The following is a 13,850-nucleotide window of genomic DNA, read 5'->3' on the forward strand; positions in this document are numbered from 1 at the left end:
TCTGTACAACTTCTCCACTCCAAAAGTGACGGCCTGCCAGGTGGAGGTAACAGTCTGGCCACATGCGAGGGCTGTTGTTTGACATCTGTAGCATCAGGTACACATCACAAAGTTCTGTAACCAACTTGCATCATCTAATGTTGTTGTTACTCTCTCTCTGCAGTAGGTCACGCACGGTTGTGGTTTGGTTTATGAAGCTGTGCTGCAACTATTCTGATTGTAGAAAAAATGAGCATCTGTTTTTCAGTAAATAGCATGTGCATTTTTTAAGGGATGTGTATCTTTTATTTGGTGTTGCAATTCTTGCCATGGCACTGTTAAAATTACACACGCAAAATGTTACAGAACATTCCACGTGAAGCCTACTTCATACGTTGATATTGACACGTGACAGTTATGATGCTGATCACATATTAGGATCACAGAATCAATACCAACAATCAGCATAACAATTCTCGGCATGTAACACTAGTTTGCTCAAGATATTAATAGTCGTCATTCGTGACGTCACACACGCGACCTCACTTGAACAAGGTCTCCACCCAACTCTTAATGCAACCTGATTGTACAATTAATACTTCCATGAAGAAACCTTTGAATGATTAACACACTTTAAAAATTTCATATTCAATGACCTCACACTTGTGATCATTCATGTTCACCACCACCACCACCAAGTCAAAATCACATACCTGCAGGAGTTTATTTTATTATTTTGTTTTTTATATTTTTTATCATTTTTACTATCTTGTTATTTTGTTTTAAATTTTTTATTGAGTTTGTTAATTTTTTGTTTTATAGTTATTCACACTTTCTTCATATAGGCGTGAGACTAAAAGAGCACACAAAATATTAAATACTGTGCAACGTTTATGATGCTGATGATGTATGTAAATAGTGTGTATTAATTAGATAAAATTACAAAACGACCATCTATATTGCATAGATAAACTTACCTTAAAAGCTTACTATATCTTGAGCTGAATGATTTGCACAACAAATAATAAACTATTGGAACATAAATCTTGTTATTAACTCTTATCTTATAATTATTGTCATTTTTTATTTAATGTGTGCAATAATAAAAACTGAAAATTAGGGAACTGCCACTAGAAAGCTCATGTGAATAATTTTGGCGTGAAATGTTCCAACAACCAATCCAAATTAAGTATAAGTACGATTAGCTGAAAGAAGCAGAACAACTGCAAAACAATGTATGCATGACAAAATACTATCAACTTTTCAATAATGTATGGAAATTGATGAACTCAAGCTTGTTTTGTCCAAAAATAAATTTTCTACAAGATACCATAGCAGGTCTTGAAGAAAACACAGTGAAACATTTCGTATTAAGTAGAAAGAAAGTGACTTTTTCTCCAGTTTTCAGGTTAGTCTAATTTTGTGTGTGCTCATCAATGAAGCTTTAAATGCTCGACTGAAAAGTATCTCATGCTGTACTGGGCTGCGCATAATTCTGGTTTGGTGCACATGTTGTTTTCCACATCCAAGATTTTTTGATGGTTTTAAGCCAGTGGTAGATAAAATCTCTAATATACAAACAACAAAACAATAAAGAAACTTCCTGGCACATTAAAACTGTGCGCCAAACTGAGACTCGAACTTGGGACCTTTGCCTTTCCCGGGCCAGTGCTCTACCAACTGAGCTACCCAAGCACTATTCACGGCCCATCCTCAAAGCTCTACTTCTGCCAGTACCTTTTCTCTTGCCTTCCAAACTTCACAGAAGCTCTCCTGCGAAACTTGCAGGACTAGCATTCATGGAAGAAAGGATATGGCAGAGACGTGGATTTGGCACAGCGTGGGGGATGTTTCCAGAATGAAATTTCCACTCTGCAGCAGAGTGTGCACTGATGTGAAACTTCCTGGCAGATTAAAACTGTGTACCAGACCGAGACTCGAACTCGGGAACTTTGCCTTTGGCGAGCAAGTGCTATACCACAGTTTTCATCTGCCAGGAAGTTTCATATCAGCGCACACTCCACTGCAGAGTGGAAATTTCATTCTGGAAACAAAACAATAATAAACTGTAATAACTAGTTTCTTTAATTATATCCAAAAGCAACAATTAAATGCAACACATTTCTGCAAATTCAGTTTCATGTGCAGACATCTGATTTTTTGCACGTAAAACCTGAATAATGAAAGAGTTTTTGCAAATGCTTTTTATGATTATGGTAAGAATACATTTTTATGATCATCTGTATAACTTTAAACCATCTCAGCATGTGTGATTCACATAAAGTCAGATTTTACATATATTTGTGTGCAAATTTAGACTGGTATATCATGGCAACTGATAAAGCTTCCACAAAGCAGCAGGATGTCCATTAATTACATGTATTTCTTTGCCTTCTTATAAAATTTGAACCAGTTCACACAAGTTTGAAAGATACAAGTGCCACAATCATAAAAAGCTTATAAAAATGTATTCTCATTTTTTCTTTTTTTTCCATGTAAAATCTGACTTAAGCTAGATTTTTAAAGCGAATTTTCAATTTTGTCATAAGAATGCGTTTTTATTTGATGATTAAAAGTCTTCTGGGTGTTGTAACATGTCATTGTATACAATTCTTTAATTATAAACTGTAAAACCCTTTTTACACCGGCCATGGAAGCCTACTTAGTTCTGTCATTTTTTAATTTATTTGATTCACTTTAATCCCTTTCAGAGCATTCAGTATACACAAGAATGAATTTTACACATTTAGCTTGGCTTTATACCATCATATCTTAACAGTGGTTTATGACTATTGGATAAAAGAATTCTTTTTGACTTTATCCATTTATCTATCTTCATGCAAAGTTAGAACCAATTCATACAAGTTTAAAGTATAGGGATGGTACACTTCGAAAACCTCCCAGAAAACAGGTTTTCTGTTTTGCGCGCAACACTCAAACAGTGGTGACTGTTTTGCATATAAGATCTGAACAGTGTGCATAGAAATGGTGCAATTAGCTGAGCTTTAATTTCAAACCAATTAAAACCTTTTGCAAAAGGAATTAATCGATCACACAATTTGCCTTAGCAGAGCTCTGGCTCAGTGTTCAAATGTTACTTAATATACTGTAACGTAGCTACATGAGGCAGATGTTCAAATGGCTATACAAATGGCTGCTGGTCCAAGCTAAATAAACCAAACCTTTTTACCCCCCTTTCCTAGCTCAAGCAGGAACCAAGCACCAAGAACACCCCCCCCCCCCCCCCCTCCCCAAATCCATGATTCTGCACATGTTGTTTTCATATGTATCTGTCAAAGTGCTTCCGCCCAGTAACAATTACAGTTTAAGTGGATTGTAGTGCTTTCTAGTTTACGGTAAGACTAGTGTCATGTGTGATTAATGTGGATGTTGTCGTTGGTTAATTGGTATGGGAGAAACATGTTAGAATTGTGGGTTCATGCTACACTAGGGAGAACACAGTGGGAAAGCAAACCAGGTGTCAGATGAGGCTCTACCATGGAGTTGTATATTATGCAGTTGAGAAAAGAAAATCATGGAACAGTGAAGAAAGATTTTTGCCCTCCAGGCAGGTTTAGAAATGACATATTTTGAATTAGATAGCTTGAAATGGGAAAGAGATAATGGAAGTTTGAAGAAAGTGACAAATAATAGGCAAAAGGAAAAGCCTCAAGAAATCACTTTCCCTATTCTGGTTAGCAATTAGTTTGATGTGAGACCTGAAGTAGGAGAAAAGGCTTAACCAGTTTTTGAGCTCAGTAGGGTGCAGCAGGTCGTAGTGAGATCTTGATGGAGGGGATAAGGTCTTTTAGTCAGAGGTGCAGGAAACAGCATGCCCAAAACTTAGGATATGGCATTAAAGCTAGCCTGGAGGAAATAGGAGCAGTCCAATACACACTCATGTGAGGTTTATGGAAGTTCTACAGTGAAACAGCCAGACCTGGATTAAATGAGTGTTAGCCATGTGAACAAAGAGCTGAACGAATTGTTTCCAACAAAAGTATCACATCTGTGCCATGCCTGTAGCTTTGATTTCGAGATAAGTATGAACTACTCATGACCTGCACCTGTAAAGGAGGAGGAAGGAAGGATGCTGAACATCTCACAGAATGTGTAAGTGGGATTGCAATTAAACAAGACAAAATCCCTGTGATTACTGAAGTCAAAGGGACATACCTTTTAGGTTTGAGTCAGATAATAGACACACAGTATTGAAAGAAATTAGAGCAGAAGAGGACTGTAACACACACAATATTTTCCATTAAAATATTAATTTATTTCATTAGAACATTAGAGGGTTGAAAAAAAAGTGATGAGCTTCTTTTATGCCTAGAAGATGTGGAAACTTCTTGCTGAACACCATGTGACCACCGGGATGGAGGAGTTAAATATTAAGTATTATAGACTTGCATCACTTTCATATAGAGTAAACACGGAAAAAGGAGGAGTTGCAACATATCTAAAAGTTGGACCCGAAGAGAAAAAAATTGCCACAAATAGTTTATTTGCTGATTAGAACATAGAAGCATGTGCTTGTGAATTGCTACTACAGAATACTTCTCTAATAATTGTAACAGTCTACAAAGCCCCTCCAGAAAATTTTCATCTATTTATGAGAAATCTAGATGCATTATTGAGCTGTGTGTCAGACAAAAAGAAAGAGTAATTCATGGAGATTTCAATGTAGATTTCTTAAAAGACAAGGACAGGAAAAATGAAGTTGAATTATTATTTTGTTGTTGCAATCTAATTTCAGTAGTCAGTTTTCCAAATTGTGTGGAGCAAGATAGGAGGAAACTGATTAATAACATTTTTGTAGACATTCCTGGAGATTAATGGAAATAAACAGTAAGGCACCTTACAATCCTGAGATAGCTTTATACAAAGCAGTGAGACTTGTCAATGAGAACAGGATACCGTGTTTTAAGAGTACATTAAAAGTGGTATTATTGGATGAGGAATATATAAAAAGAGATACTAATGTTGAATTCAATTTATTCTGTAGTAAATTTGTGTAAGTATTTGAAAGTTGCTTTCCTAAAAAATTATCCTGAACAAGTAAGCTGTGGAATTAAAATCTCTTGCATGAGGAAGAGGGAAATTTATATAAATGCAAGAGTAAGTCAAGATTTGATATTACTTGCATACTACAAAAGATTCTGTACTGTTTAAGAGGAGTCATTAAAAGACATAAGTATTAACATCCTGGCAGAAATTAATATTGCAGATAATAAGAGTAAAGATATATGCAATACAAATGGGAGCATGGACAGCCAGTATGTGTACAAGATACCATAACAATTAAACTAAATTACAATGTTGTGACTTATAATTCACAAGTTGCAAGTAGTTTTAGTAATCACTTTCTAAATGTGGTAGGAAGAATTGGATTAAATGCTTCAGTTGAAGAAGCAACAGAATATATTAGAAATGCTGTTAACAAAATTTTAAGCAAATAGAAGTAGCACCAACATCCTTCTCTGAGATTAATAGAATTCTAAAATACGAAAGCTCTTGTGGATTTCATGGAATTTCAAACAGAATTTTGAAAAGTTATTCTGACTTAACAAGTAATGTCCTAAGTGATATATGCAATGCATCACTGGCACAGGAATGTTTTCCAGGCAGGTTAAAATATGCAACTGTTGAACTTCTTCATAAGAAAGGTGGCAAGACAGACTTAAACAAGTGTTGTCCAGTTTCCATACTGACATCTTTTTCCAAAATATTTGAAAAAGTTATGTACTCAAGAATGGCCTCGCATTTAAGTTGAAACAATTTACTTAGCTTACCACAATTTGGATTCCAAAAGGATTACTTGACTGAGAATGCTATTTATGCATTCACTCATCAAACATCAAAAGCCTTAAATAATAAAAAAGTGCCAGTTGTAGGGAAAGACAGATTGCTACTTACCGTAAAGAAGACACGTAAAGTTGCAGGCACAATTAAAAGGCACTTACATAATGCTTTTGCCCATAGCCTTCAGCAGCAAAAGAGAAGCACACTCCATTCACACAAACAAGCAAACACACTTCATGCACGTATGACCTCCAACTCCAGCATCTTCGGCCAGAATCCCGAGACACATGAAGTGTCTTCTTTAGATAAGTAGCAATCTGTCTTTTCCTACATTGTTGATATTCCTATCTATAGTTTCGATTGTTTAATATAGCCAGTTGGTATTTTTTTGTGATCTTTCCAAGGTGTTTGATTGTGTAGGTAATGTCACTTTCTTAGAAAACCTCAAGTTTTATGGAATTGGTGGATTTATATACGCTTAGTTTGAATTATACATAACAAACAGAATGCAAAAGGTTGTGCTGAATAATTCAGACAGTGTCAGGAGACAAATCACAAAGGGAGTTCCACAGAATTCAATTTTGGGTCCACTCCTATTCCTTCCAGAGCCAACAAGCAGAATTGGTACTTTTTGCAGGCAATACTAGTGTTGTTGTAAATCCTATTAGAGAGAAAGCAACAGAAGAGTTAGTAAATTATATTTTACAAAGAATTATAAAATAGTTCTCAGGAAATGGACTCTCCTTAAATTTTGGCAAAAAGAGAAAAACTACACTAGTTCAGTTCTGTACAACAAATAGTCATAGTGACAATTGCAACAATTGATGTAGCACATCAGCAGGAGTCAGTAAATTGCGTAGAATGCTCCAAATTTTCGGGTGTACATATTGATAAAAAACTGAACTGGAAGAAAGATACAAAGAATTAAGTTCAGCTACTTTTGCTCTTCATATAATTGCTAGTCTTGGAAACAAATGATTCAGACCCTGCTGACGTATTTTGCATACATCCATTCAATAATGTCTTACAGAATAATTGTCTGTGGTAACTTGTATATAGCTACATTTGATAATGAGATTCATAATCAGTAATCTGTTGCTATTTAAGAGTTAACTGTTATGTCCATACCTACAACACTAGGAGGAATAAATGACCTTTGTTGCCCATTATTAAATCTGTCAGTGGCTCAGAAAGGATTTCAACACGCAGAAATAAAAATGTTTGTTCATTTACTGTGTAACATAAAAGATCTGAGAGATGGCAAAACAAGTTTTAAATGTAACTTAAAATTATTTCTCCTGCACTAATTTCTATCTAAAAACAAGTAGCCAGTAAAAAAAAAGGGGGAAAAACTTAGTTTTTAAGTGCAGTTGCGTGCGTAGGACTAAAATAATAATTTGTTTATTAATGTTAAAACTAATCATCTATACGTATTCTGTACATTGACTCATTCCACATCATTTTGATAAAAGAATTCTTCAGATGATCTATGGAACATGTAACTAACTAACTAACTAGATGGTTACCTGTTAGACTCATTAACTTGCCTTTTGTGCATTACAAGACATTGTACCCTCTCCATTTTCTTAACACAAACCTTGACCTTTTGTCACTCACCTTTGTGGCTCTTTGCACCTGTTACTTATTCATTTGAAAATATTTTCAAGTTATGACCTATCTTAGCCGGCCGGAGTGGCCGTGCGGTTCTAGGCGCTACAGTCTGGAACCGAGCGACTGCTACGGTCGCAGGTTCGAATCCTGCCTCTGGCATGGATGTGTGTGATGTCCTTAGGTTAGTTAGGTTTAATTAGTTCCAAGTTCTAGGCGACTGATGACCTCAGAAGTTAAGTTGCATAGTGCTCAGAGCCATTTTTATGACCTATCTTATCTAATAGTTTGTCATGGAAGCCATCTAGAGGAATCCTCCCTAGAAACCCAGAATCCTAAACCTCTCACCTGGTTCAGATTCATTGAAGACATCTTTGTGATCTGGATTGAGGATGAGGACACCCTATCCACATTCCTCCAGAACCTCGACAACTTCTCCCCCATTTGCTTCACCTGATGGCGCAGTGGTTAGCACACTGGACTCGCATTCGGGAGGACGACGGTTCAATCCCGTCTCCGGCCATCCTGATTTAGGTTTTCCGTGATTTCCCTAAATCGCTTCAGGCAAATGCCGGGATGGTTTCTTTGAAAGGGCACGGCCGATTTCCTTCCCCATCCTTCCCTAACACGAGCTTGTGCTCCGTGTCTAATGACCTCGTTGTCGACGCGACGTTAAACACTAATATCCTCCTCCCTCTGCTTCACCTGATCCTACTGAACCCAACAAGTTACAATTCTAGATGTTGACCTCCACATCTAAGATGGTTACAACAGTACCACCATCCATATCAAAACTACTAACCACCAGCAATACCTCCACTTTGACAGCTGCCACCCATTCCATACCAAGAAATCCCTTCCGTACAGCCTAGCCACCTGTGGTGATCGCATCTGCAGTGACAACCACTCCTTCTGAAAATGTACTGAAGGTTTCATTGAAGCTGTCACAGACCGTAATTATCCTCCCAACCATGTACAAAAGCAAATCTCCTGTGCCTTATCTTTCCAGTCTCCCACCACCTCCCAAAGTCCCATTATCCGGCCACAGAGGAGCATTCCCCTTGTAACTCAATACCACCCAGGACTGGAGCAACTGAACACTTTCTCCAGCAGGGTTTGGACTACCTCTCATTGTGTCCTGAAATGAGAAATGTCCTGCCCACTATCCTTCCCACCTTTCCCACAGTGGTATTCTGCCATCCACCAAACCTACGCAATAACTTGTCCTTCCTTCCACAATTCCTGCTTCCAACCCCTTCCCTCATGGCTCATACCCCTTAATAGACCTGGGTGCAAGACCTGTCCCATATGTCCTCACACCACCACCACCACCACCACCACCACCACCACCACCTTCAGTCCGGTCACAAACATCACCTATCCCATCAAAGGCAGGACTACCTGTGAAACCAGTCATCTTATCTACAAGCTGAGCTGCAACCACTGTGCTGCATTCTATGTGAGCATGACAACGAATAAGCATGAATGGCCACCGACAAACTGTGGCCAAGAAACAGCTGGACTACCTTGATGCTGAGCATGCCTCCCAACATGACATTCTTTATTTCAATGACTGCTTCACAGCCTGTTCCATATGGATCCTTCCCACCAACACCAATTATTCTGAATTGCACAGGTGAGAACTTTCCCTGCAGTACATCCTACGTTCTCGAAACCCTCCTGGCCCCAACCTTCATTATTCATTGTCCTCACCCATCCAGCCCCTTCCCTGTTCACATTCCAGTACTACACAGCTGTCACTCCACCATCACATCCAGTCTTTTTACTCTCTCCTTTTCCAATATCCCCCCCCCCCCCCGCCCCCTCCCCACCTTTACCCTTCCCTCCGTCTATCCTGCAGCACTTCACTATCCGCCACTCCTACCAAACTATCCCTCCCCCTCCCTGCCCCAGCCTCCTCCTTACCTCAACCCAGTCACCTCCTCCATCATGCACGGGTGCTGCTCGAAGTGTGGTTTCGCCGGCCGGTGTGGCCGTGCGGTTCTAGGTGCATCACTCTAGAACCGGGTGACCGCTACAGTTGCAGGTTCGAATCCTGCCTCGGGCATGGACGTGTGTGATGTCCTTAGGTTAGTTAGGTTTAAGTAGTTCTAAGTTCTGGGGGACTGATGACCACAGATGTTAAGTCCCATAGTGCTCAGAGCCATTTGAAGTGTGATTTCAGTTCCCTCAGACTGCAGTCGTATGTGTGAGTTGTGTTTGCGTGAGTGTGTGGGTCTGTCGTCTAAGATTGATGAAGGCCTTACTGGCCAAAAGTTTTATTTGTGACAATTTTTTTGTTGTGCCTATCTGTGGCTTGGCATCTCCGCTATATGGTGAGTAGCAGCTTATCTTTTCATGATTTGTTACATTTCATCCTGGATCTTCCAGTGTTTGAGTTTGTCATGTTTATTATTTGCATCTTTTTCTAATAGACACTCTCATTCCTGGTTTTTTAGATAAAGAAAATTTAACTCTGTGCTTCAATGGTTGGCGAATGCATGGTTCTACATGAAATGAAATACAAATAGTATGAGCAGTGATGCAGGCCTTTCAACCCCCTCGGGCCTTTAGGCTCACAATACATGACCTACAAACCTCCTGTCACGACCTATCATCCCATTTGTTGTTTGTGTGTGATTTAGCACTGGTGTACATCATTTCTCAGTATCAATGTGTTATTCCATGTTCACAAATCTATTTGCTTTTCAACATGCTCTGTATTGCTACTCAATTGGTGAAAATAACCAGCAATTCTATATCTTCAGCTGACCCTCTCTGAATTTGTATTGCACAATTCCCTCAGTTTGAAATGTATTTCAGTTGCATTCCCTTTATAATTGTATTTGAACAGATCTTTGCTAAATATTTGTTCAAATGAAGCTTTGCAAACCTTTTCTAATTTGAAGCTCTGTGCATATTAGATATTTGATAATCAAATTATTTCACTTCTGGTCTCTCATTACTTGACCATCATTAGATTCATTTACAGTAGTTTGAAGAAGCCCATGTGCTCAGTTGACCTCTTTATTATTAGATAATATTCCCAAAACGTTATCTTGTAGATATTCTGTCTTCCCAACTCTTGACTCTTTTTTTTTTCCCCCTCTAGAAATTGTAACTTCTGTTATTAGCTATTTGAGTTTTTGATTTATGTTATCAGTGGAATTTTGAACTTTTCCAAAAGAAGCACCAAGCCTTTAATTTATTTTTTCAAAATTTTCCTCAACAGAATGATTAATTTCTTTTAGTCAATTTTTAATTGCTTTCTGGTTTTTCTGAAATTATTAGTTTTTTATTTAATCCCTTTGTAAAACTTATCCTCATCTTTCACACTCAGTATGATCTTCCATATTATTTTCATGGATCTACTCATTATGCTAAGATTGCAGACTGTTGTGCACTCAATGTGGCATTGTGCTGAGCTACACAGAGATAAGATCAGCCTACCATAAATTTTGAGATGTCTGGCCACATGTTGATGTTGTGCCGTGTTCACTAGGTGTGGTGGAAACTCTACCTCTCATAATGCCTCCTCCCTGCTGTGATGACAATTGTGTGCTGTGAAGCAACCATGCGCCATCTGGCAGCTGCTTGCTGCCTTGAGCCTTATGCCATATTGCCCATCTCATACACAAAACCTCAAAAACTGTTTTTCCCCTTGATCTCAGTCTTTAATATTGTGTTCACTTCACAGATTTTAGCATTCTAAAATGTCGACTGTCACTCATCAACACTGTTGGGTAATTTTGACAAAAAGCAAAAAAATATTGGTGAAGTTACTTCCACCTATTCTTATGTAAAGATTTGCACTTTATCAGTGTTGTATTATTTACAGAGCACTATGATCTTATGTTCTTTACTAATGTTATTAATCAAAATCTTTGCACAGCCTATCAAAGTCACTGTTCAATGGATTACAGCTAAAAAGTCACTGTTCCTACTGATTCATTGTTGTTTGTTATTACTTGCAGTACAATTCTTCAGTCAGTCACCCAGTATTATCCCCTCAGGGCAAATCATGTCCCACACCTCCACTCTAAAAGCCATCCCCTAGTGGCTGGAGGTAACAGCCGGAGGTAACAGCCTGGTCATACATGTGAAGGCTATGATATGTTTGATATGTACAGTATCAGTTGTGCATTGTGGTGTTCTGTAGCTCACTTTGTCTCTTCTAATGTTGAATATCCTTCTCAATGTGGAGGTCATGTGGTTCCATTTATGAAGTGGCATGGCAACTTGTGACTGTAGAAAAATATAGGTCTGCTTTTCAGTAAAAAGGATGTCAGTTTTGTTTTAAAGGATGTGTATTATTTATTCTTGCCACAGCACTGTTAAAATTACACACACACACACACACAATATTACACAGCATTCCATATGACTGCCTATTTCATATATCAGTACTTGACACTTGATGATTATAATATTGGTCATTCTTTATGATCACAGAAACAATTAATCTTGGCATTTTACACTCCTCAGCTCAAGATATTAATAATCGCCGTCTGTGGCTAAGGTTGCCTCCCAACCTTTAATGCAACCTCAAGGTACAATTAAACTTCTTTAAATAAACTTTTGAGTGGTTAACAGACCTTGCAAACTCTTTGTTTAGTGACCTCACACTACAACTTTTCACCGCCGCCACCAGCATGTGTAGTGAAAGGATCAACTCAGTTACTAATACATTTGACTAGGGAATGCCCAAATAAATTATAAACTCATTGTTTGTGGAGGCATATGTCATGTTTTTCAAATCATATAGTCATTGAAACAAATTAAGAGGAGAATGGAGACAGGACTGAATACTGTGGTTTGCCTTGTTTTGCTCTGAATTTAATGTTACATCTGTCGTGTTATTTGTCAGTGTAACCATATGCATTGTGTAGTAAAAGATGGCCTCACCTATGGAAGAGAGCTGCCATAACATTTATTTTATCCTATGAGTTTATAGTCCATTTAACCAAGTCATTGAATAGGTCACAGAATACGTCAGCAGAAAAAAATTTTCTTGTTTAGCTGTGACAGAACTTTGTTAGCATTTTTATGGTTTTATCTGTGAAGAATCCCTCAAAGAAGCCAGGCAGTTAAAAATTCTGATCAGACAAATGTGTCAGTATTCTGTTGTTGGCTATTTCCTCTAACATTTTGGAATAGGCTGAAGGATGTGCAGTGTGCTTGTATTTAGAGGTATTTCTTCTGTTGCCATTTTTATAGATGGGCATTCCTATAGCATATTTAAATTTTTTGACTGATTACAGAGCTAGTTCAAGGGCAGTCTTATCATATTTTCACAAGATTTTAGTGCTCTGCTAGCATGCTAGGAGTACCATCATGGCCAAAAGAATTGCTGATTTTTAGTGACTGCTTTCCATAATCTCCTTTGGGATTGTAATTTTGAAAGTAATCCATCAGTACATACAGTGTATTTTGGAGCAAATCATAAGCATTCAGAAATGGATGATTGCTGGTTAGTGCGCTGTTACTGTCCATCAGGGATGTAACCATTGAATCTTGTGATCAGTGATGTTATTGAGTATCATTTTAGGAACATCTGTTGTATGGATATCAGTTTCATTTGCCTCAGTATTTTACTTGCTCCAGATTCTTTTTGCTTGATTCTTTCATTGTTTTACTTTTTAAGTATCTAATATATTTTATATTATGAATTAATTGTAAGTAGCACAAAATTTTGCAACACAATGTGGAAGTTACTGTGAGAAAGGACACAATAAAATTACTTATTTGTATAAAAAGTATCAGATAGCCTCTGTAGTGTTTGCTTGTGTGTTTTTATCTATTTTGTGTTAATATTAAACATATGTAATTTGAATGGCATGTTGATACTAGATTAAACTTTGTTCATTCTGCTTTCCCACTTTGTGTTCAAGACTTAGTTAAATACTAAACTTCATTTTATTTGCAGAGGAAGAACCATTCTTAGCCATAAATTCGTATCCCATTCACGATGTCTCGGAATGGCGTGATCTGAATTTAAAATTCGTTCTCCAGTGTTACCGTGACTACTGCTTTTTTGATTCTTGTGACTATCTTGAAGCTATGTGGCCAAAAATAAAAACAGTCATGAATAAGGCACTGACATGGGATGAAGATAATGATGGCCTTATTGAAAACAGTGGATTTGCTGATCAGACATTTGATGCCTGGATCATGAAGGGACCAAGGTGAGTTCAGTGCAGAAGTCATTTTTTCTTATCATGAAAGTGCCAAGTAACATTGTATTTTGCTTACTCACCTGTTAGCATACTGTGCCATGGAAATCAGCCTGTTTGCAATTCTATATATTGACAAAAAATTTTCCAACTAGAAGTTGAATATGAGTAATATATATTCTGCAACTCCGCTTAAAAAAATATACACACTCCACTTCCCAGTCAAGCTTCAGGAAAATGATGCAAACGCTCCATCCTTGTAACATATCCATCATCGATTTCCTGTGT

General features: G+C 37.7%; 1 protein-coding gene across 1 annotated transcript in view; it reads left to right on the forward strand.

Moving 5' to 3' along the window:
- The window catches only part of LOC124798257 (non-lysosomal glucosylceramidase), a 257,460-nt gene that overhangs the window by 177,494 nt on the left and 66,116 nt on the right, over nucleotides 1-13,850 (forward strand). The window contains exon 12 of the mRNA XM_047261576.1: nucleotides 13,316-13,574. Within this exon, the coding sequence (XP_047117532.1) occupies nucleotides 13,316-13,574 (259 nt within the window). The remainder of the gene's footprint in view (nucleotides 1-13,315; nucleotides 13,575-13,850) is intronic.

Source organism: Schistocerca piceifrons, chromosome 5 (genome assembly GCF_021461385.2).
Source record: "Schistocerca piceifrons isolate TAMUIC-IGC-003096 chromosome 5, iqSchPice1.1, whole genome shotgun sequence".
Taxonomy (NCBI): domain Eukaryota; kingdom Metazoa; phylum Arthropoda; class Insecta; order Orthoptera; family Acrididae; genus Schistocerca; species Schistocerca piceifrons.